Source organism: Lacerta agilis, chromosome 8 (genome assembly GCF_009819535.1).
Source record: "Lacerta agilis isolate rLacAgi1 chromosome 8, rLacAgi1.pri, whole genome shotgun sequence".
Taxonomy (NCBI): Eukaryota; Metazoa; Chordata; class Lepidosauria; order Squamata; family Lacertidae; genus Lacerta; species Lacerta agilis.
Window position 1 is genome coordinate 72,040,082 of NC_046319.1, and position 22,943 is coordinate 72,063,024.

Here is a 22,943-nt window from a genome sequence, read left to right on the forward strand (position 1 = left end):
CACACACACACAAACAAACACACAACCAACCCTAACTTTGGCCATAAGCTCTCCAGGTGGTCTTCTACAGTATATGGCTCCTCATTCTCTCTCTCCTGTTCCACACCTGCCCTTTTCCCTAAAAATAACCACACACCCCAACAGCAAAAGTAGAAACTGAACTCATAGCTCCAACGGGAAACTTTTTATTTATGGAGCGCCTGGTGTCACTCCGGGTTACCGTGTAAACGGGGCGGGGGGCGCGCGAAACCGGATCCGCCCCTCCTCGGCTTCCTGAAAATTCCACTCCCGCGCCGAGACAGCTGGAGCCCGGCCCCGCCCCTTCCCTCTTTGACGGACAAGCCGAGCCGGGCCCGGATTGGACGGATTCGCAGCCAAGTCGAGAAGCTTCTGCAAAGTGTCAGCGCCCTTAAACGGAGGTGGGGTGGGGGACAAAAAAATTAAGCGCAATAAGAGGGGCGGGGAGGGCGGTCTGCATATAAAGCCTGGGAGTAGAAGGCGGGCGCGCGCGTGCTGACGCTCTCCAGTTGTTTGCAGCTGTGGCGCACTTTCAATATAGATAGCAATTTTTCCAATTGTTATTTCCAGTTGCTATCAGAAGAAAAGGGGCTGCATCTTGCATAAGGTATATATGGCTGTATTGCAGCTTGTTTATTTTCATGTATGGGTGGGAGCAGAAGTTTGGCGTCTCTCAACAACTGCGCACTTTTCCCGCGTTTGCAGCCAGGCGTCTGGGGCGGGCTCCCTCGGATTCCAGTAAGGATCGCGGGGGGTCCTCGCAGGAGGGATCCCCAAGCGCGGGTCGTTCCTGCGGATTGCACCGCGTGAAAGCGAGGAGGCTGCGTGCATTCGGGCTGCTGCAGCTCCGTCATGGAGCGGATGGGTTCATCTCCAGTGCAAGAGTGCCCCTGAGCATAGTGCAGAGTGGCTTTGCTGCACCGCGGCGTAAAACACGGGTTCGGTTCTAGGGCTTGACCTGAGCTTCGGCGTTGGTTGCGTTTGGAAACGAGTCGCTGGAATTTGGGGTCCAGCCATCACCCCAAATTGGGGAGGGGAGACGAACGCATCTTTCGCCACTATTTTTTTTTTTTTTTTTGTGCGCGAATTTGGAACGGGCTGCGGAAGTTACGATTCTGATAGCCCTTTTCTTAGGGGCTTTGCAGACGCTTTATTTACAGGATCCTTATCGTGTTCCAACTCAGAACTTGCTCTCATTGATCATTCTGCAAAGCTTGCTCCCTTGCAGCTCGAGTTTTATTTCTAGCTTATTCCTAAACGCAATCCTATACAGGTATTGTATATGCAGCTTTAATTTAGGAGTGGCCGCTGTTGAAGGCTCGCTTTAGATGCGTAGGGCCGGCTTGTGCGACTGCAAATCCCCTTAGGATCGCGCAGTTTCGTTTTCTGGGACTTTATGCAAGCAGGCGTGCCTGGGATTTAGGATTTATAGCTAATTAAGCGCAATCAGATGGAGGAGAAAGTAGCGCTGAGCCCGGACGCCTGGGTTCTGCTTTCGTTGGCGAGTACTGTATTAGAACGCCATCGTTGGATGTTGAGGCATTCGGTTTGGAGCAACTTAAATAGGTTGATATTTGCCATCTCTAAATATTAGCGCCCACTATAGCTTTACCGTGGAAAATTACAGGCAGACAACACCCGTTAATTGAAGCTCTCTGGGCAGCTCTTCCTTCCATTGAACTGGCTGGTGACTATTTTGCAACGTTTAACTCCTTGCTCCTTCTGGTGGTATTGCTATTAATAATAATTTAAACAACCTACCATCCTGGAATCCATTAAGGTGGTTTGGAATCTTTAAAATCAATAAAGTATGGATTGATTCATATCTTTTTTTCTGTCCAAATGGTTCTGGCTGGTAACAATTCTTCAAAAGAGCACTGGAGCGTTTTTGTTTTTTCCAAAAAGTAATTAGGAGTTTAAAATAGGTGTGTACTTCTGAATCTGTAAACACCTACCTGTCTCCTGCTGTCCTGGGAGTACATTCTTAAAATTCACTTTAGAGCTGAAACGAATTTTTGTTGTTGTTGAATAGCAGTTGCCAACTGATAGGTGGGGAAAAAAGCTGTTCCTGTGCGTTTAAAGGCAACAGGATTCAGTTAGGTGAAGTTTCCTGCAACAAGTGCAATCGGTATGACAGCTTCATTTGCAAAGGGCAATATCCAACTTACTGCATAGTGCAACCCATGCCTACTCAGCAGTAAGCCCTATTGATTTCAATGGAGTTTACTCCCAGGTAAGCAGGGTTTAAGGTTTGCTGCCAAGTTGCTTAAGCCCATTGATTTCAGTGTATGATTAAAGCTGGCTATTGCTTAGATGGTAGCTTAATTTGGATGAATTCAGAGTGCATGACAAGTGCACTTAAAACCTCTTGGAAGAAACTTGAAAGGGGCGGAGTGTTTGGTTTCCTCAGGTGCCTGTCTGACTTTGCCTTCTTTGGGGTTGCAGGGGTGGGTAGGTCGTAGAGCCTGGTAGGATAGCTCCCCACTCTCCACAAAAACGTAATAATGGAGCCAGTGGAAACTGGCTGCCCAGGAGGTGTGAACACGTGCCTTTTTTCTGGAAGGGAGATGGGAGTCGGTGCTCCATCCCGTCCTCCAATTAAATGTGGTTAGAGTAGATTTTCCTCTACTCTTCTGGGGATATTCCTAGGCTTGGCTGGGTGCCCAGAAGACTGCACCTGCAAACATTGGATGTTCATTTGTCCTAACCACTGCTTTGGAACGATCTGCTCTTGGAATAGAGCAAGGGAACACTTCTTTTTCTGCCTCAAAAGCATAAAAGCATAGGTTTCTGGTGTTCAAAAGAAGCGTCAAATGGTGGAATAGGTGTGTGCCTCCTTCAACCTGGCCAAAATATTTTATGTAAAATAACGTAGGGCCTTGTTTCAGGAGCTTAACATATATAGCAAGAGGCTGTTGTCCAGTGTGCACGGTTTTCCATTCAGTACTGATTTTTAAGAGCTGTAGGTCAGGGGACAGAGCATCTGCTTCTCCTGCAGAAGGCCCCGGGTTCAATCTCTGGCACCTCCAGGTAGGACTTGGAAAGACTCCTGTCTTGAAACCCTGGACAGCTGCTGCCAGCCAGTGTAGACAGTTTGGCACTCGATGGTCAGGAGAAAGGCAGCGTTTTGCGTTCCTCTGGAGAGTGATTTGCTTGAGATTACCAGGTCACCTTGTCGCTGGTTGGAGATTTGAACCTGGATTTCCTCAGGCTTAGCTCCATCACTCCAAACCAAGGGTGGGGGCACCTGCGGCCCTCTGCAAGTATCATGGGACTACAGCTCCCATCAGCTCCGAGGAAAATGGGAGTTGTAATCCTGCCACATCTGGAGGGCCAAAGATTCCCCATCCTTTCCCTAAACCAGGCATGGCCAAACTTGGCCCTCCAGATGATTTGGGACTACAATTCCCATCATCCCTGACCACTGGTCTTGTTAGCTACGGATGATGGGAGTTGTAGTCCCAAAACATCTGGAGGGCCAAGTTTGGCCATGCCTGCCCTAAATGCTGCCTGCAACATGTGGTTCTGAGGCACAGATCTACTGGCATAAAAGGATGGACACACACCCCTGAAAGAAAACCCAGATGTGTGGAGGCAGATAGGACTTAAATGAGGGGAACACACTCTTAACTATGCCCAGAGGCACTCCACCTAAACTGGGAATTCCTCCAAAATAGATTGGAGGATTCTGCTGAAGCCCTGACACTTTCCCTCTCTAGGTATTTAGGATCTTGAGTGAGGGGGCTGGAAAAGTTAGCACTCCAGGGGTTGGTTTTCTTTCTTTCTTTCTTTCTTTCTTTCTTTCTTTCTTTCTTTCTTTCTTTCTTTCTTTCTAAAAAGCTCCAGTAAGGGAAGGGGAGTCTAGTGGGGGTGTTCCCCCCCCCCCAAGAGGGTGGTCTTGGAAGCAGAGGCTGCTTGGAGAGCGAGAAGGAAGGGGGGGTTTCTGAGCTCCTTTGCTTGTTGCGGTTTCTTGGCTTGGCTCACTGCAGCCGTCTTCCGCTCCTCCGCAGTCTTGGAGCCCTCCCTGTAGCCGAGTTCTCGAAAAATCTTTACAGGCTAAGGAGGGAGAGCGCGCCAGCGCCGCCCAGCCCCAAACGGCTGTTTCCACCCCCACCCCACCCCGCCTTTACGACCTTGGGCAGAGTTGGGCACTGGTGTGTGTAGTTTTTTATATATATAATCTAATCTTGAGCAACAGCTGTGCCCTTCAGACTGCCAGCAACCCTGCCAAGCATGCCCTGAAGCCGAGAATAGGACCCAGTACTGTTTTGCTTAACTACAGCCCGTTCTTGGACCCCCGCACCATGACTTCTGAACTGCAGGGCTTAATCTGAAAGCAGATCCTTCTTGGCTCCAGCCCAGTTCCAGTGTTTCTTACCTTGCCCTCCCGTAGCAGCTGCTAGGAGTGGTGCTGGGGGGGGGGAAGCACCTCAAATCTCCTGTTTTTTATTTGCAGCTGAGATTCAATCTCCCAGTGCTCCTCCACTGCTGGGGCTGCGCTGTGCATTGGCAAGCCAGCTACAGAGTGCCCCTGAGCATGTGCAGAGCACTCTGCAAGATCTAGTCGTCTGCATCCTGGAAGAACCCAAGCTATTTTCCCTTTAGCCCTAAATACAGTAGCTTTATCAGGCACCTAGCTCAGTTGGTTGATCATGAGACTTTATCTCAGGGTCTTGGGTTTTAGTCCCATGTTGGGCAAAAGGTTCCTGCATTGCAGGGAGTTAGACTAGATGACTCTTGTGGTCCCTTCCAACACTGCGATTCTGTGAAATAGATCTGCCAGCTTTCTGATTTCCACCTCACGTGGCTCTGGGGTCCTTCCCATACTGCTTCCAGCATGTGCTGTGCTAGGATCTGTATAGGAAGAGCCAATGCTATAATGAACTGTAACCTCTTGAGTTTTTGGTGTGGTGACTTCACCTCCACCCCTTAAGCACTCATAAGACGTTTGCCACACAGTGAAGCAATTTCAGTTTCATGAGCATGGCAGTACAAAAAGTAATGTTGGCGATGGTCACATTCTTTTAGGCATGGAAAGTTGCCCGTTACCTTTTTCTTTATCAATAGGGACACTTTTTGGTATCTTATCCTAAAGATCCACCAGGATACTTGGAAGTTCCTCAGTCTTCCGACCCATAGCAATGGACCCAATGCAGTGTGATTTCTCAGGTCTGCATTCTGCAAAAAGCGATCTTGCATCAGACTCTCCCTGGGATTTTAAGCCAGCCCATTAATGCCTATCTCCCTGAGTCATCCTGGTCTCCCTACTTGGGAGCTGAAGGATCCTAATGCTTTTTGGTGGGCAGGGGAGGAGGAGGAAATTTTGGCATAGTGACTCCTGCAAGCATGTCCAAGATTCTTGCACATGAGCCATGGTAGCCGGTTTGCATTGTGGTCCCCTGGAAAGATTTTGTTGGATTATGTCTGGGTTAAATTTTCCCCAGAGCCTTGTCTAGTGCGTTCCCATAGGCTTCTAGCAGGGGGCTGCAGCCAATGCAGATGTTTTGCACACATGGCAGGATCTCTGCTATAACATGCTGCTGAACTACAATACACTTTTTTGTATGTTTAAGCAATAAATGAGCTGTTGTCTCTTCTTGGTGTAGTGGTTAAGAGCGGTAGACTCATAATCTGGGGAACCGGGTTTGTGTCTCCACTCCTCCACATGCAGCTGCTGGGTGACCTTGGGCTAGTCACACTTCTTTGAAGTCTCTCAGCCCCACTCACCTCACAAAGTGTTTTTTGTAGGGGAGGAAGGGAAAGGAGAATGTTAGCTGCTTTGAGACGCCTCCGGGTAGTGATAAAGCGGGATATTAAATCAAAACTCTTCTCTTCTTCTTCTTTTTGCATTAAAATCACCGGTGTGTTGCCTTCCCCCTTGCAGCCAAAATGTCCAAGGGTCCAGCTGTCGGCATTGATTTGGGGACCACCTACTCCTGTGTGGGCGTCTTCCAGCATGGCAAGGTGGAGATCATCGCCAACGACCAGGGCAACCGCACCACCCCCAGCTACGTGGCCTTCACAGACACAGAGCGCCTTATCGGCGATGCTGCCAAGAACCAAGTGGCCATGAATCCCACCAACACCGTCTTCGGTAAGAACTGGCCGCCGGGCCTTGCCACGCCATCCAGAGGGGTGATAAGCTCCATCCTCTGCATCCTTCCAGAAAGGTCCTTTGAGAGGAAGAGGAGGATGATGATAAATTTCTTACTTATACCCTGCCCATCTGGCTGGGCCTCCCCAGCCACTCTGGGCAGCTCCCAACAGAATATTAAAAACACAATAAAACATCAAATATTAAAAACTTCCCTAAACAGGGCTGCCTTCAGATGTCTTCTAAAAGTCAGATAGTTGTTTATTTCCTTGACATCTGATGGGAGGGCATTCCACAGGGCGGGCGCCACTACCAAGAAGGCCCTCTGCCTGGTTCCCTGTAACCTCACTTCTCGTAGTGAAGGAACCGCCAGAAGGCCCTCAGAGCTGGACCTTGAGGGAGGATAGAGAGGGGTGTGTAGAAATTGGCCTCATTTGCAGAGGTAAAATTTTTACATTTCTTGCTTTGCCCACTTTTTTCCTCTGTCCCTGCTGGCATGGAGCGCCTGGAAGGGGAACGTGGATTAAGTGCATGTGAATAATGGAGCTCTTGACTTACTCACCTCTTAGCTCCCTGAGGGAAGCTGTTATTCCTCAGAGGCTCTCATTACTGTTTCCCTGCCTCTCCTCTTCCCAGATGCCAAGCGCCTTATCGGCCGCCGTTTCGATGATCCCGTGGTCCACTCAGACATGAAACACTGGCCCTTCCAGGTCATCAATGACGGGGGTCGTCCCAAGGTGCAGGTGGAGTACAAAGGGGAGACAAAGTCCTTCTATCCCGAGGAGATCTCGTCGATGGTTCTCACCAAGATGAAGGAAATTGCAGAGGCCTACTTGGGCAAGGTGGGCAACGTGAGGGATGTTGGCCCCAGCTGCAGTGAAGGGTTATTGCTTATGCCAGCGGGATGGATGACCTTTGGCTTGTGGGCAAATTTGGGCTTGCCAGGGGGTTCCATTTCCATAGACTCATAGAACTGTAGAGTTGGAAGGGGATAATGAAGGTCCTCTAGTCCAACGCCCTGCAATGCAGAAATCTCAGCTAAAGCATCCATGACAGATGGCCATCCAACCTCTGCTTAAAAACCTCCAAGGAAGGAGAGTCCCACCACTTCTTGTCAGAGTCTGTTCCCCTGTCGAACAGTTCATACTGTCAGAAAGTTCTTTCTGATGTTTAGTCGGAATCTCCTTTTTTGTAACTCGCACCCATTGGTTCGAGTCATACCCTCCAGAGCTGGAGAAAAGAAGCTTGCAGGTGTCAACAAGTTCACCCCGATGGGCAAGGAGTAGGGTCCAATCCTGCTGGGAATGCACTAGTGGAGGAAACCCCCTGCAGCCAGAAGGACTGAAAACTCCTCTCACCAGCTTGGTCAGTGGAGGGTTCAGTCTTCTTAATGCCAGATTATTTTTATAAAGCTTTTTTTTAAAAATGTAAGATGAAAAGTTCGGAAAAATAAACTCTGTAACCAAAGTTACGAAACATCAGATCAGTACAGAGGCAGTGTTTTCCAAATAGATGTAGAACGGGTAATACAGTATAGAAAAACGAGAGCAAAACGCATCAGGAAAGCCAAATTCCACAATGTAGTGGGAGAATAGTGTTTTGTGAATCTGAATTTGACACGTGATAAATCACCAAAACGGCATAGAAATGTTCAGAGTCTTCCTCTGGCATCAGGTGTGTTACCCCGCTGACTGTTAAAGTTGGTCCTGGGGTGGGAGAAATGAAAAGATTTGGCCCGCTGTGGTATCGGTGCCAACCACAGTTTGTGGAGCCTTGTAAACAAAAGGGCGGATCTCTGCCACAAGGAGCATACAGTCTTAAATTCTAGCTGGAAGGGAATGAATAGTAAGTGAAAAGGAGTGAAAGTGAGCTGTTGCCTTTTCAAGTACAGTTGTACCTTGGAAGTCAAATGGAATCCATTCTGGAGATCCGTTCGACTTCCAAAATGTTTGGAAACCAAAGCGCAGCTTCTGATTGGCTGCAGGAAGCTCCTGCAACCAATCGCAAGCCTCGTCGGATGTTTGGCTTTCAAAAATAGTTCCCAAACCTGAACAGTCACTTCTGGGTTTGTGGCATTTGGGAGTCAAAACGTTCAAGAACTAAGCTGTTCGAAAACTGAGGTACGACTGTACTTTGGTTTAGTTATGACTGGGGAGCAATTGTGACAGGAATCTGTGGTCTGTATATTACACCAGCACCAGAATTCAAGTATACTGGTTGTGGGTCTTTCTGGCAGTGCTCCAGATTGATTCCGGGCCTTTTACATACAAAAAGGATGGAATGTGGAGTGGGAGAGGCAAAGAACTATATGAGGCGAATTTGAATTCCCCTTTTATTTTCTCTACCTTCCACAAAATACCGATCAACAACCACAAAATGGGGGCAAGAGCAGTCCTCTAATTCCCATTCTTTCTCCCTCTTTCCGCCACAGACTATTGCCAATGCCGTGATTACAGTCCCAGCCTACTTCAACGACTCCCAGCGACAAGCCACTAAGGACGCTGGCACCATCTCGGGCCTCAACGTCCTCCGCATCATCAACGAGCCCACGGCAGCCGCCATAGCATATGGCCTGGACAAAAAGGTCAGGAGGGGTTTCCTCCCCCCCACATGTTGCTAGGTTTGGACTAAGCCCGGGACGCTGAATTCCAGGGAGAGGACACAACACTTATGTTTCAGGAGCAGGGGTGGGAAGCCTGTGACCCCTTGGTGTTGTTGGACTACAACTCCCACCATTCTTGACCCTTGGAAATGCTGGCCAGGGCCAATGGGAGTGGGAGTCCCAACAACAGGTTTCTCTCACTTCTAGGCCAGAAGATCCCAGAAAGTTACTGGGTCGAATTCATATCATTAAAGCACTTTCAATTCCCAAAGAATTCTGGGAATTTTAGTTGAAGGGTACTGACAGGAGACTGACCCACACCCCTCCTGGAACTACAATTCCCAGTGTACTTTTAACGATCCCTCTTCCCAAGGAACTCTAGGAGCTCTAGCTCTCTGAGGGCGAGTGGATTCTCCCAAAAACTCACAGCACCCTTGCCAAACTATGGGGGCCAGAATTATTTGGGGGAAATCGTGACGGTTTAACATGGTATCGGAGCGCTTTACATGTTCGGTATGAACGTGGTCCTATGGACCTTCACAAAACTACATTTCCCAGCAGTAATCTGAGAGAATCCTGACAATAATCCAAGCTCAGGTCTGCAATTGAGTCCTGTTATTTGGTTCATGGTTAAGTGGTGGAATTTGTGTTTTTGTGAGTCTTTAGTTTTGGTTCAAGGCACTGGAATTCCACCCAAAACAGGGTGCGGTTCTTCTTACATGTTGCTGGTCCATCCTTCCTGTAGGTCGGTGGCGAGCGCAACGTCCTCATCTTTGACCTGGGCGGCGGCACTTTCGACGTCTCCATCCTGACCATCGAGGACGGCATCTTTGAGGTGAAGTCGACGGCCGGCGACACACACCTGGGTGGTGAGGACTTCGACAACCGCATGGTGAACCACTTTGTGTCGGAGTTCAAGCGCAAGCACAAGAAGGACATCACGGACAACAAGCGGGCCGTCCGGAGGTTGCGCACTGCCTGTGAGCGGGCCAAGCGCACCCTCAGCTCCTCCACCCAGGCCTCCATTGAGATCGACTCCCTCTATGAGGGCATAGACTTCTACACCTCCATCACCCGGGCCCGCTTTGAGGAGCTGAACGCCGACCTCTTCCGGGGCACCCTGGAGCCCGTGGAGAAGGCCCTGCGGGACGCCAAGCTGGATAAGTCTCAGGTGCACGACATTGTGCTGGTTGGTGGTTCCACCCGCATCCCCAAGATCCAGAAGCTCCTGCAGGACTTCTTCAACGGCAGGGAGCTCAATAAGAGCATCAACCCTGATGAAGCGGTCGCCTATGGCGCAGGTAAGAGAGCCTCGCCAGACGCGGTAGGCCTCAGAATGCCGGTTGCTAAGAAACTAGGGCTGCCACCTGTCCTGTATATAATGCAGGATTTCCCCGTACTTTGATGTAAAATGCTACGTCCTGTATTGATACGGTTTGTCCTGTATTTCAGGTCCTTCTCTCTCGGTGCCAAGTTAGGGATCCTTTCCGATTGCACTCGTTTGAAAGGGTGTGTGAAAGGTTCATTTTGCCCAGACAGATTGACAGATTTGTGTGTGTGTGTGACAAATTCCAGAGGGGACCATCTGGTTAGGCTGCAGTATATTTTAATGGATTGCTTTGAAGCCACTGCAGCACCAGATGGGGGTGGGGCATCGCCCCCAGCTGCCCTGTCCTGTATTTTGCCAGAACAGAAGTGGCAACCTATAGGAACCTTCTAGGAAACGCAAGTGGGGAGAAGCCCGATGGCTAAGTTTTGCCTTCCTCTGTCGGAGACAGAATAATAATTGCTGGAAATGGCAGGAGAGGAGAGAGTGCGGGTGCTGCTTTTGGGCTTCCTATCTGGCTGGACCCTGTGAGAACATGATGCTGGACTAGTAGATAAGCCTTTTGCCCAGTCCTGCAGACGGCGCATCTGATATTGGGTTGGTATTCTTAGGCATGTTCCAAGAACCCAGGTCCTGGCAGGGGACCCGTTTCTAAAGCCCAGAGGCTCTCCTCCTGCGTAACTGCTGCAGCTTTTCTGAGGCAGCTGGTTTCTATTATCTAACCATCTTAAGTTGCCTCCTGAAAAATGAGAAGAGGGTCCTCTGCCAGTTATTGGGGCCTGAGCAGATGCCTGGCTTTGCCCGCTAACCCTGATGGATGTAGTTACAGGTGGGTAGCCATGTTGGTCTGCCATAGTCGAAACAAAATAGAAAATTCTTTCCAGTAGCACCTTAGAGACCAACTGAGTTTGTTCTTGGTATGAGCTTTCGCGTGCATGCAGGTATCTGAAGGTATCTGAAGTGTGCATGCACACGAAAGCTCATACCAAGAACAAACTCTGATGGATGTATTCTGCCTCAGTTGTTGGTATTCAGAAGCATGCTTGCCTCTCCCAGCTGCTGGAAACCTCAGATGGGGAGAGATCTGGTGTCCTCAGGGTCCTGCTTGAGTTTTCCCTTTAGGGCTCTCCCCCCCCCCCGCCGGAACTCACAGGAACTCAGTTCTGGCACCTCTCAGGTGAGCACCACTGCCATCCTAAGACAATGAGGGAGGGGTGCAGGGTGAGTTCTGGCACCACTTTTTCTAGAAAAACAGCACTGGGTTTCCCATAAGCCTCAGGTTGGACACTGTGAGAACAAGTTTCTAGACTAGATGGGCCACTGGGCTGATGCAGCAGCCAAGCTCTTCTTAATGTTCACGCTGGGGTTGAAACCGTCGTAAGGGTGAAGCAGTCGATCGGGATTTGTTACTCAACCGACCGCGCTGCATACCAAAGAAATGGCAATGAAGTATTGAGCAAAGAGTGTGGGACCTTTGTCAATCAAAGCTGCATGCCAGTCAATGGGCCCGAGACCTGAATGGGTGGAGCAACACATTTAACTCCTTTATCATTCACAGTCATACCTCCTGTTGCGTCTGCTTCATGTTGTGTCTTTTTGCGTTACGTCCCACGGCAACCCGGAAGTACTGGAACGGGTTACTTCCCGCTTTCGCAGCTCGTGCATGCGAAGAAGTGCCAAAACGCACCGCGTGCCTGCGCAGACACAGCGCTTCAAGTTGCGGGCATTTCATGTTACGGACGGGCCTCTGGAATGGATCCCATCCGTACCACTGTATTAAATCTGTATAGCTCCCTTCATCCAAAGATCCTAAGGCGGTTCACAAAATAAAAACGCAAAATGAGAACACAAAATGCATAACAAAAACAAGACCAAACTAATAACCCCCTTTCCACAAACATTTAAAAGGATATATAATGTTAACCACTTCAAGGCCTGGCTGAAGAGAAACCTTTTCACTCGTCACCTAAATATATGTAGTGAAGGTGCCTGGCAGGCCTCCCTGGGGAGAGCATTCCATAAACGTTGAGCCACTGCAGAAAAGGCCCTTGAGTTGCTGTTCTCCAGACCTCTCACAGGGTCTGGGTTGGTTCATATGGCCCTGAGCCGTGACTCCTTTCCTGTGATCAGTGGGTGATACTCCAGCCAAGTGGAAGCCAGAGGTTTCTTTGCACTCCCGCCAGGAAAGCAGGGTCCAAGGATACATTTCCAGCCAGGCAGAAATGGGGCCAGCAAAGGCTGTGGCCTGGGCACTATCCCAAAGACCAGATAGATTCCTGGAGGGCCATAGATTCCTGGAGGGCCACGTTTCACGCACGCCTGGCTTCTAGAGACGCAGTATTCAATGTAATTCTACAAAGCATTAAAAGTCTGGTGTTGATAGTACCATTTGGGAATGCTGATAGAATAGCGTTGGCTTCCACCTGCCTCATCAGGAAAGAAGCAGGTTGTAATTCCACTGATCTTTCAGGAAATGTCCACATTATATCTTTTTACCACACCTAGCACTACAATACCCCTTTAAGCAGCCATGGCCTCCCCCAAAGCACTCTGGGGGTTGTAGTTGGTTAAGGGCGTGATGGAATTCTACTCAGTATTGATCCAGAGTAGAATCCCAACGTACAGTTAGCAGAGTAAAAACTTAAACATGTTGCAGGATTCCCCAAAAAATAGACCAGAGGCAATTAATATTTCATCCAGCAGAGCTTTACTGCTACTGAAGGCAAATGAGCATAATGGTCACAAATCCAATACATTCAGTCCATAAGAAATCCAGTTGCAGCAGACTTAACTTTAACTTACAATAACTTAACACTAAGCATACTATATACAGAACACCATGCCAGAAAGTGAAACCCAGGCTCCTCCTGGCCTATTTTTATAGCCAGCATCACCTTGACAGAAGAGATAAGAGAACCAATTTTAAGCCAGTTGTACTCGGCTTCTCTGAAGGAATAACCCAAACACCGTGAACCTTTTGCTTGTTTCTTTCACACAGAGAAAGCTTCCAGAACGCTCTTGAAATAATTAGAATAGGAAAGATCTCTACACATTAGTTTGATACTTTCTGCACTAAGAAATGCCAACTGACAAAGGGGGCTAGGAGTTGCTGCTTCCCTCACAGAGCTACAGTTCTCCAAGAGTGGTTTAACAAAAATTTTCCAAGGTTGGAGGAAACTCCAGAGGGCTTTGGAACAGCCAGTGGTCACGACTGGAGAGAAACTGGTTGTCGTATTAAGAGCATAAGATGAGCGTGCTAGATCAGGCCTCAATTCCTGCCTGTTGGCTTGACTGCTCAATCACCTGCTGTGTTGCTCTTCTCCTCCACAGCTGTCCAGGCTGCCATCCTCTGCGGGGACAAGTCCGAAAACGTGCAGGACCTGCTGCTGCTGGACGTCACGCCTCTGTCCCTGGGAATCGAGACGGCCGGCGGGGTGATGACCGCCCTCATCAAACGCAACACGACCATCCCCACCAAGCAGACCCAGACTTTCACCACGTACTCGGACAACCAGCCTGGGGTGCTCATCCAGGTAAGGGGAGGTGACTGTGACCGTGGCAAGGGAGCATTGTGGGATGCTGGCTGAGCGTTGCATTTAGCAGGCCGAGCATTGCCAAAGCAATACAACAGACTCAGTTGACCGATGTTAAGGGCGGTTTTGTGTATTTGCCCAAAGGATGCACACCCTGAGTTTCCTGCATGGTGTGGTTGAGTTGGGAGAACCGAGCTTTGCTTTCTAACATGCTGGTGTTCTCCTCCCTTCCTTCTCAACATCTCCCCCCCCCCCTTCTGCAAATAGGTATACGAGGGAGAGCGTGCCATGACCAAAGACAATAATTTGCTGGGCAAGTTTGAGCTGACGGGCATCCCCCCTGCTCCTCGCGGCGTCCCCCAGATCGAAGTGACCTTCGACATTGACGCCAACGGCATCCTCAACGTCTCTGCCGTGGACAAGAGCACCGGCAAGGAGAATAAGATCACCATCACCAACGATAAGGGTGAGTACGCTGGCTGAAGGGGGAGCAGCTGTTGGCTCTTGCCCGTCACACACATCCTTGCGGTTGTTAATCTGGGCACCCAACCTACGCGAGCACATAGGTCCCCAAAAGCCCAATGTGCCAATTCTACTTGGATTCCGTTGAAGGTTTGATTTTTTTTTGGTCGGTAGCAGCCCAGTGGAATTGGGAGTGAAGCTCTGCAAATGAATAAACCAAGTGATATTATTATCATTTATTAAATTTCTTCACCGCTTTTCTTCCGAGGGTCACAGGGCGGCTTACCATATCAAAGCACAAAAATGCGTAGCATAGTAACCAACAAAAACACACGCGATTTAGAAGACCATAGAGGGTTTCATTAGCCAAAGGGCTGGGAGAAGAGGGAATGCTTTTGCCTGGTGCCTAAATACATGTGGGAATTAGGAAGCATGGGGGAAGACGGAATGAAGTGCTGCCTGAATGCAGCCAGATTTGTTTGTTATAGTCTGGGGGGTTAAATGTGCTCATCCGCACTTCTCCTTTCCCCAAGATTTCTAATCACGGGCCTGAGGTTCTTTTTCTGTCTTCCCCCCCCCCCCCCGCCCTGCTGCTTTTCCTGGGAAACCCCCCTGTTTACAAATGTCCACCGGGTTTTTTTGCAGATTTAAAAAAAAGAGAACCAACTCAGACCCAGGACTAGAAATTATGGGAGAATTTATAAAAGAATGGAAATGATTAATTGAATATTTGCAGATAAATTGCAAACAGGTAGAAACATTGGCAGGATTATTGTAACAACCTGCAGTTTCATAAGAGTATATATTTAAAGTAGATAATTAAATGAGCAAATTAAATTAATTTGGATATGCAGAAGATACTTAAAAAATTAAGGAACTCCGGAAAACGGGGGGGGGGGGGATAAGTCAAACTTTGAAATGTTCAATTGATTGTAAAACTAATGAAATGTGTAAACTTGAAAAGTATAAATAAAAACTGTAAATATATATATATCATGGGAGAAACAGAGGTGTGGATGACCCCTAAGTTTTATTCCCTATTCCACTGGGGGAAATCAATCCTTGTTAGGGATCCAGTGAATGTTAATGTACTGGCTGGATTTTGGCAATGCCACGCACTGATGTGTCTCTTGCCATCCAGTCAGTATCAGTGTCTTTGGAGCAGGCATGGGGACACATGTGGCCAGATTGCTGTGTCCCAGCTCCTACCATCCTTGAGCATTGGCCAATGGCCATGCTGGCTGGGGAGGATTGGAGTCCAGACAGCATCTAGAGAACCTGCAGAAAGCCCCTCCCCCCAAACCTGGCTTAGCAGTTTGCCACTGACCTGTGTGGCTTCTCCCTTGTGCCGCAGGCCGCCTGAGCAAGGAGGAAATCGAGCGCATGGTCCAAGAGGCAGAGCAGTACAAGGCTGAGGATGAGATCCAGAGGGAGAAGATCACAGCCAAGAACTCCCTGGAGTCCCTGGCCTTCAACATGAAGAGCACGGCAGAGGACGAGAAGCTCAAGGACAAGTTGTCCCCGGAGGACAAGCAGAAGATCCTGGACAAGTGCAACGAGGTCATTTCCTGGCTGGACAGGAACCAGGTGAGCGTACAAAGGGAAGCGGGCGTGAGCAGCGGCGGTACTTGTCTGGAAATTTACTTCCTGTTTGGAAAAGAAGCCACAATGAGGCAGGAGGGGGAAGTTAAGGTGAATAGGACTGCATGAGGTGCACATACTGCAAGCAATCAAGTGGGTTCGGCTCTTATTTCTACTACGTATTTTGTGGTTTTTACATTGCAGTTTTACATTGTGAACCGCACAGAGATCTGCGGGTGAAGGGCGGTATACAGATTTAATATATAATAATCAAAATGATAATGTGAGGTTGAGGAACCTGTAACACTTTGTATGTTGTGGGTTCTCCTCCCTTGGAGGTTTTTTTTTTTTAAGCAGAGGTTGGATGTTTATCTGTGGTGAATGCTGTAGTTGAGAGATTCCTGCATTGCAGGGGGTTGGGCTAAATGACCCTTGGGGTCCCTTCCAACTCTGTGACACTATGATTCTATGACTCCAGCTCCCATCAGATGCCCTTGCCAGATGGGTAACAGTAAGAGGTAATGGGAGCAACATCTACAGGGCCACAGCGCTCCCCCATGCCTGCAGTAAAGCAATGTGTGATGGCAGAGGAGGTCTTTTTTACAAGATTTCAGATCTCCAGTGATAAACAACCTGCTTGGTATAGCACAGCAAACTACAGGCGAGCAAGGCTGTTTACTGCTATAGATGCAACATGGCTTCTCTGCAGGTTTTCCTGGGAATTGTAACTTAGGGCTTAAGTTTTCTCTTGTTCCACTGCTCCCCCACAGGGGAAAACCGCTGTTCAGCACTCAATCGGAGCAAATGCAATTCTGGTTTCCCTCGGATTCCCGTTGGTTCTGATCTATCACTGATCTTTCCTTGGAAAAGGAGCAGGGCCAGTGGAAAAACCACTCAGACCCATGCTTTCTAGGCACAGCACAAGTGGAAGTGTGACGTGTTGGTTCCACTTCTGTTGGAACCTTCTGGCGGCATTTTGAGTTTGCCTTTGAATCACAAGGGTTGTTGTTGTTGTTCAGCTGTGTTCCACTAGAGGGCAGCCAAGGCATCCGAGTGGTGGAGCATAAGTTTGGCGTTGGAAGATAGATCTTCCCCTTTGCAGATTGGCTGGAAAGCCAAATCTAACTTTCCTGAAACATGGTTTCCTGGGAAGAGTGCTAGCTGCTAAGGAAGGGCAGAGAAATCAGTGTCTCTTCCTGCAGGAGCAAAATGCCGAAGCGTATACCCTTTTGAGCTGTCGTCAAGGCTGGAACCGGCTGTGGGTTTTCTTGTTTAAACTCTCTCTAAAATTTTCTAAATTACATTCCAAAATATTCATTTAAACAACCTTAAATCAATGACTTCCTTTCTTTTTCGGTGGTTCATTTTGCATGCCATACATCCGTGCCATATTTTACATGAACTAAACCATACAATAATCCATTGAATAATCCGGCTGGCATGCATGCCTTGGGTATGGGAAGGCGAAAATCTGTAAATGTTTTATGTATAAAGTTTGGGAGAAATATAAAAATTTCCTGGAAAGGAAAACATCTCTATGGCTCTCCCATTGAGGCTATTACAATAAAGAGTTAATATGGATAGACAATGGGTAACTTACAGGGAATTGCTACACTTTACAGAAAGGGGGGGGCGCTTAATTGAAATCAATAGAAAATATAAGGTGCCATGTTACAGACTGGTTACAATATCATCGATTATATGAAATGTTTAAAACAGACAGCAAAAATGGTTTCCCCTGGACCAAAGTTCACGATTTGAAAAAGGACTTTTACAAAACAAAGAAAAGCTTACCTAAAATGTGCAATCTGTTGTTAGAATGGGAAACGAAAGACGAGCTTGTTAAAGTTCAGAAATATCCTTAACGGTATCGCACCTCTTCTTTCCTTGTGTCTCAGATGGCGGAGAAGGATGAATATGAGCACCAGCAGAAGGAGCTGCAGAACGTCTGCAACCCCATCATTACCAAGCTGTACCAAGGGGCAGGAGGCATGCCCGGGGGGATGCCGGGTGGGATGCCCGGGGGCTTCCCAGGAGCCGGAGGAGCTGGCGGTGGCTCTTCAGGCCCCACCATCGAAGAGGTGGATTGAGAGCCTTCCTCCTCTTCCTCTGCCCTGCATGGTAATAGAGAGAAATGCAAGCTGGCCTGGATTCTGCTTCACTTTGCCGACTTCTCTCTTCTGCCCATGAGCCTCTGCACTTAAATGGAGTTCGCTTGCTCTGTTCTCTCCCCACCACTCCTCCCCATCTGTTTCCTGTCATGGAGTGGGGGATGTCTCCTTACTTACCGCCAAGTCCGAGACTTCAGAGATGGTGTTCACATGAATAAATTATTGCACTTTCATCACCCTGCCGCTTTGGTGCCCATGTGTTTTGTGCGTTTGTGTTTTGTTGTGTACAAATTCACAGGGTTTTAGTTCACAGTATGTTGCCTGTTAGATCATTGACGTGCCGGTGTTGTTGGGTGACTTGTTTTTTTTTGCCATAGAACTACAAGTGCAAAACCACAGGGCTTTGTTGGGGGCCAACAATCTGGCCTGCAAATCCCGTTTTGGCCCTACCTGTTTGCCACAAGGGCTGTGTCTGAATTGAGGACTTTAGATCATCCAGAAAGGGAGCGATTCCATCCCCCCCCCCCCCCCCCAGAATAAATCTTACAAGAAGCGGCATTTGGTGATTACATTGGCTCTGGAATTCATTCCATGGCTAGTTAAAATGATTGTACCATTGTGCGGACCTCTCAGCAAAGGTGAATGTAGGACAGTGTTTTTCAACCACTGTTCCGTGGCACACTAGTGTGCCACAAGATGTTGCCTGGTGTGCCGTGGGAAAAATTGAAAAATTACTTTATATATAGTCAATATAGGCACAGAGTTAATTTTTTTAAACATTTTCTAATGGTGGTGTGCCTCGTGATTTTTTTCATGAAATAAGTGTGCCTTTGCCCAAAAAAGGTTGAAAAACACTGATGTAGGAAGTGACCTTATGCAAAATGGGACCATAAGTCCCATCTAGCTATGAGACTGAGAGATCTATGGGAGTCTCCCAATCCACCCTATAGATGACAGCAACTGAACCTGGGGGCTTTGCATGGAAGCCGTGCCTGTAAAAAGGTAAAGGACCCCTGGACAGTTAAGTCAGAGGCAGCTGGGGTTGCGGCACTCATCTCACTTTCAGGCTGAGGGAGCCAGTGTTTGTCCACAGGCAGCTTTCTGGGTCATGTGGCCAGCATGACGAAACTGCTTGCCAGAGTGCATGGAAATAGGTAGCCGTTGCAACAGTACCTGTTTACTTGCAGTGGTATGCTTTTGAACTGCTAGGTGGGCAGGAGCTAGGATAGAGCAACAGGAGCTCACCATGTTGTGGGGATTCAAACTGCCGACCTGATGGGTAAGCCCAAGAGGTTCAGTAGGTTAGACCACAGCACCACCCACATCCCTATAGCACCTTGCAGATAATAGGTTAAGAGTTACAGTTAGACAGTTGTGCTTAATGCCATTTGGATGTCTCTGAACAATCGGTGTCATGGACTGGTTGGACACAGAGGAGCGGTGGGAGGAGCCAACTGGGGAATCCCCAAGGGAAGAAGGCCTGGAACCCGGGGATTGGTGGTGGGACAACTATGTAAGAGGAAGAAGATTGGAAAGAGGAGGTGTCAGAAGCTGAAGCGGTAACAGTGCTTAGTGAGGGGGGTGGGTGGAGTCTGGAAGACTAAGTCCAAAAGATGAAGCAGGGGGCACAGATGAGTCTGGCTGCTGAAGAGTCACGGGTGTCTCCCCCTCCTCCGACAGGCTCCCTTCCCTGCTTGTCTCCCACAACCAGGAGAGGCATGAAGGGGGTGGAGGAGAGGTTGGCTTCACGCAAGGCACAGTCTCGGATTGCATGGGAGAAACTGGAGAGGCTGGTACTTTCAGTCTCAGCAACTGATCCACAGGGGCCAAGCCTACTAGGGATGAGCTGCTGTGCTCATTAGGCCTGATGTTCTGCCAACGCGGTGCAGTTTGTGTTCTTGCTAATAAAGAGTTAACTCAAACAGTGATTTACTGCTGGCTCTTTCCTGTCACTCAGATCAAAATCTCGTTGCAGCTGTCAAATATTTGCACTACCTTCGGAGCATCATTGTCACTGCTGCAAGCCTGCTCTTGCATCTCTGACTCACGGGGTGAGACGAGAGGCTCATGTAGGAAGACTCCGCAAACATCGGACGTCATATTTGTACATTCCCAACATACTATGGGAGTCCACTGGGTGATTATTATTAAATCTACTTCCTGCCCTTCCTCCCCAAGCTGCCTAGCATGACAAACAACAGATAAAACAATGCATTTTTTTTATAATAAAAACCATTCCGGTGCAACAGCTAACTGAAATGCTTATTGGAAGTGGAAGGCCTTCCGTAGGTACCAGAAAGATATCATGCCTTTCTAATACTTGGGGTTGGGGGAACCCAGAGGGTAGGAGTCACTATGACTAAAGGCCCAGTTCTTTATTGTGCAGAATGGAACTCCTGATATGAGGAGGTCCTCTGCAGGAGGTCCTCAACTGCAAAGGGCACAGATGGCTGGGTCTTCTTTCTTTGACGATCACTCATAGCTGAGTAAGATTGTCTTCCATAAACATGGTTTTAACAGTGAGTCCATAAGTGACTGTGGAGGCCAATTCTGGATCCACATGTCCTTCCACAGTGGGGACATAGGTTTGTGAGTGGGAGTTGATCATGGTGAGGGTTTGCCAAATGTGTCTTCCTCTTAGCACGCTTCTCCCTTTCGTCCTGAATTTGAGTGTTTTCAAAGCCCATGACACCTTTGGTAAAGGCTGTTCTCTAATTGGAGCGCTTGCCGGCCTGTGTTTCCCAGTTGTTGGTGTTTTACTACTTGTTTATTTTTTAGATTTGCCTTGAGAGCGTCTTTAAACCTCTCGTTGAGCATTACGCTTTCCATTTTTAAGTTCGGAATAGAGTAGTTGCTTTGGAAGACGATAATCAGGCATCCGCACAACATGACAGTATTAAAGAGGTGAGACAATCTTTCAGGAACATAGTCCTGTAGGCCAAGGATGAAAGACCGGTGACCCTGTCATAATTCCTGACCACTGATGTTTCCTGACGGTTGATGTAGCCTAACCTGGTTTCTACACCCAACACGTTTGCTGACACAAAGTGTGCTGATGACTTTAAGGAGGTGACACACTCCTCGAGGTGGATAGGTCTGCTAATGGCTGTTTGCCATAAACAGACCTCCATGGAGCCTCCACAGACAAAGACAATATACCTTTGAATGACAGTGGTTTCGTTGGTCAGCTGTGGGGGAGAGCTGTTGCCTTTGTACCCTGCTCATCAGCTTCCTAGAAGCATTTAATAGGCCACTGTGGGAACATTGGCAGAGGAAGCCGCTTGGCTGCCCGGGGCAACAAATCCGGGGGGTGGTGGTTTTGCTCCATGGTGTGCATGCGCAGTGTTGCTGTGCACGATGCATGTGCGCTCCAGAGGAGCGCACGCCACCAGCAAACAGGCCGTGGGGTGGGGTGGCCTTGCTCCACGGCTTGCTCACAGGCCGCCAAACAGGGTTGCGAGCGGGCTGCGGGGAGAGGCTGCCTCGTTCCACTGACTTGCTCAGGGTTTGCCAGCGGCAAGTGCTGCTCTGTGGTGGGCATGCACAGCGTCGCGACGCATGCGTCGTACGCAGTGACGCAAGTGCACGCTACGGAGTGCCAGTGTTGGCAAACCCCGGGCAAGCCATCAGCACGCACCTTTTACCGGGCGGCGGGACTCGGCTTGGGCGTTGCGGGGCGGGGGGCGTGCCGAGTGTTGCCCCCCTCCAGGGTGGAAACCGGGGCGCCCCGCCCTCAACACCCCCACCTTGCTATGCCCCTGTGTGGGAAGCAGGACTTGATGAATAAGTGTTATAGCTGGGGGGGGGGAGCCATGGCTGTTTAAAGAGGTATAATACTGCTATAAATGGATACATGGTGCGGATGTGGTCCAACACCTAAGGGCTCCTGCAGGTCGTATTTTTCGCAAAGATGACTTGGCTGCTTTGTTGCTTTTCCAGTCTGCTGGCAACCAAACAAAGGGAACCAAGGCTAAGAGACGTGGTTCGCTCCAGGCTACTGCAGCAATGAGGTGGACAAGCTAAATCACGAAATGAGGCTTCATGCGTCGATGCCTGACCTGCTTCTCCAGCAAAGTTCAAAGTTCTTTAATTGTGCTATTGAGAACCAGTGTTTGTGGGGGGGGGGAACAGTGGCAGAGCATCTGTTCTGCATGCAGAAGGGCCCAGCTTCAACCCCCAGCATCTCCAGTTGGGGTTTCAGAGACTCCTATTTGAAAATGGTCCCAAGGTCCTCCCACCATGCTATAATGCAGCTTCCTAACCCCTCCTTCTTGATGCACCAGGACTGAGTAGATCTGGGGTTTTGGTAGGTGTAGCTTGTCAACAGTTGGGATTTCACCATTTCCAGCCATGCCTGCAACTTTAAATTCGGCCTTTGTAATCCTAACGGTTTGAAATGCAGCAGTTCCTCCTTTCGTAATGCTGAACAATCAGGGGCATTCTGCTCTGAGTCCGCTACAGGAGAAATCCACGCACTTGCCTAATATTGTTTGTGTGTGGGCTCTGCAAAGGTGATGCCGATTTTGCTTTTGCTGGATGATCAAAGGGGGGGGATTAACAGGAGAGAAAGGAGCAGGTGGGGGGTCCGGAGAGGTGAGTGGAAGTTCCCAGGCTGGGGCAAGAGTTTCCTTTTACTGCAATGTGTGCTGGTATGGGGAAATGGCAGAATGAGTATTGCAAAACCTGCTGCAATGTTCTGTCTGCTTTGTAAACAGCACTTTGAAGAATCCTGCCAAGTTATCACAGAGCTCTCCTGAAGTATGGTTGGCACCTGTGATCTGCCCTTAAATGTGGAGTGATGAATTTCGGGCTCAGTTGTTGAAATGAGACTCTCTATTATGCATCCATGCCCGCCAAAGTTGGCCAAGACTCCTTTAGACTCAGTGGTCATTTGACTGCTTACATCACCTGCCATCCTTGCCCATCCATGTGCCAAAAAAAAGATGCTTCAATTTTGTCCTTGTGAGACTCCACAAGAACTTTCCCCGCTGTGGTAGGTTCAAAATTAAATACTTCCCCAGAGCGTAAGCTGGCTGACAACTAGGGGGCCCTGGGGGCCCAAGCACCCACAATTTTTTTGTTGAACCACAGGGCCCCTGACAAAACTCATGAAGCACCGGAAATCACGTCTGAGGCCTCAGAGATGCTGTCTGAAGCCTTGCAAGGTCTCAGAACTTGACCTGGTGCCACTTGAAGTTAGGTTCTGAGGCCACAG

At 48.9% G+C, this 22,943-nt stretch overlaps 1 protein-coding gene across 2 annotated transcripts; it reads left to right on the forward strand.

Moving 5' to 3' along the window:
- The first annotated feature begins 473 nt into the window (after positions 1-473).
- On the forward strand, positions 474-17,970 carry LOC117051666 (heat shock cognate 71 kDa protein-like). 2 transcript variants are annotated; one of them, XM_033158241.1, is made up of 9 exons: positions 474-625; positions 5,903-6,112; positions 6,749-6,954; positions 8,544-8,696; positions 9,460-10,015; positions 13,372-13,574; positions 13,842-14,040; positions 15,391-15,623; positions 17,516-17,970. In XM_033158241.1, the coding sequence occupies exons 2-9, from the start codon at positions 5,908-5,910 to the stop codon at positions 17,705-17,707; spliced, it is 1,947 nt and encodes a 648-aa protein (XP_033014132.1). In that variant the 5' UTR covers positions 474-625; positions 5,903-5,907; the 3' UTR covers positions 17,708-17,970. The 2 variants fall into 2 exon arrangements, with proteins under 2 accessions (XP_033014132.1, XP_033014131.1); XM_033158240.1 differs by lacking the exon at positions 474-625 and adding an exon at positions 636-756.
- The last annotated feature ends 4,973 nt before the right edge of the window (positions 17,971-22,943 follow it).

What these genes read in the sequence shown, in the direction of transcription:
- LOC117051666 (XM_033158240.1), top strand. Translation starts at nt 660, where the DNA reads ATGTATGGGTGGGAGCAGAAGTTTGGCGTCTCTCAACAACTGCGCACT. An exon ending in TCCCACCAACACCGTCTTCG is followed by an intron (nt 6,113 to 6,748) that starts GTAAGAACTGGC and finishes TCCTCTTCCCAG; the next exon opens with ATGCCAAGCGCCTTATCGGC. An exon ending in CACCATCACCAACGATAAGG is followed by an intron (nt 14,041 to 15,390) that starts GTGAGTACGCTG and finishes CTTGTGCCGCAG; the next exon opens with GCCGCCTGAGCAAGGAGGAA.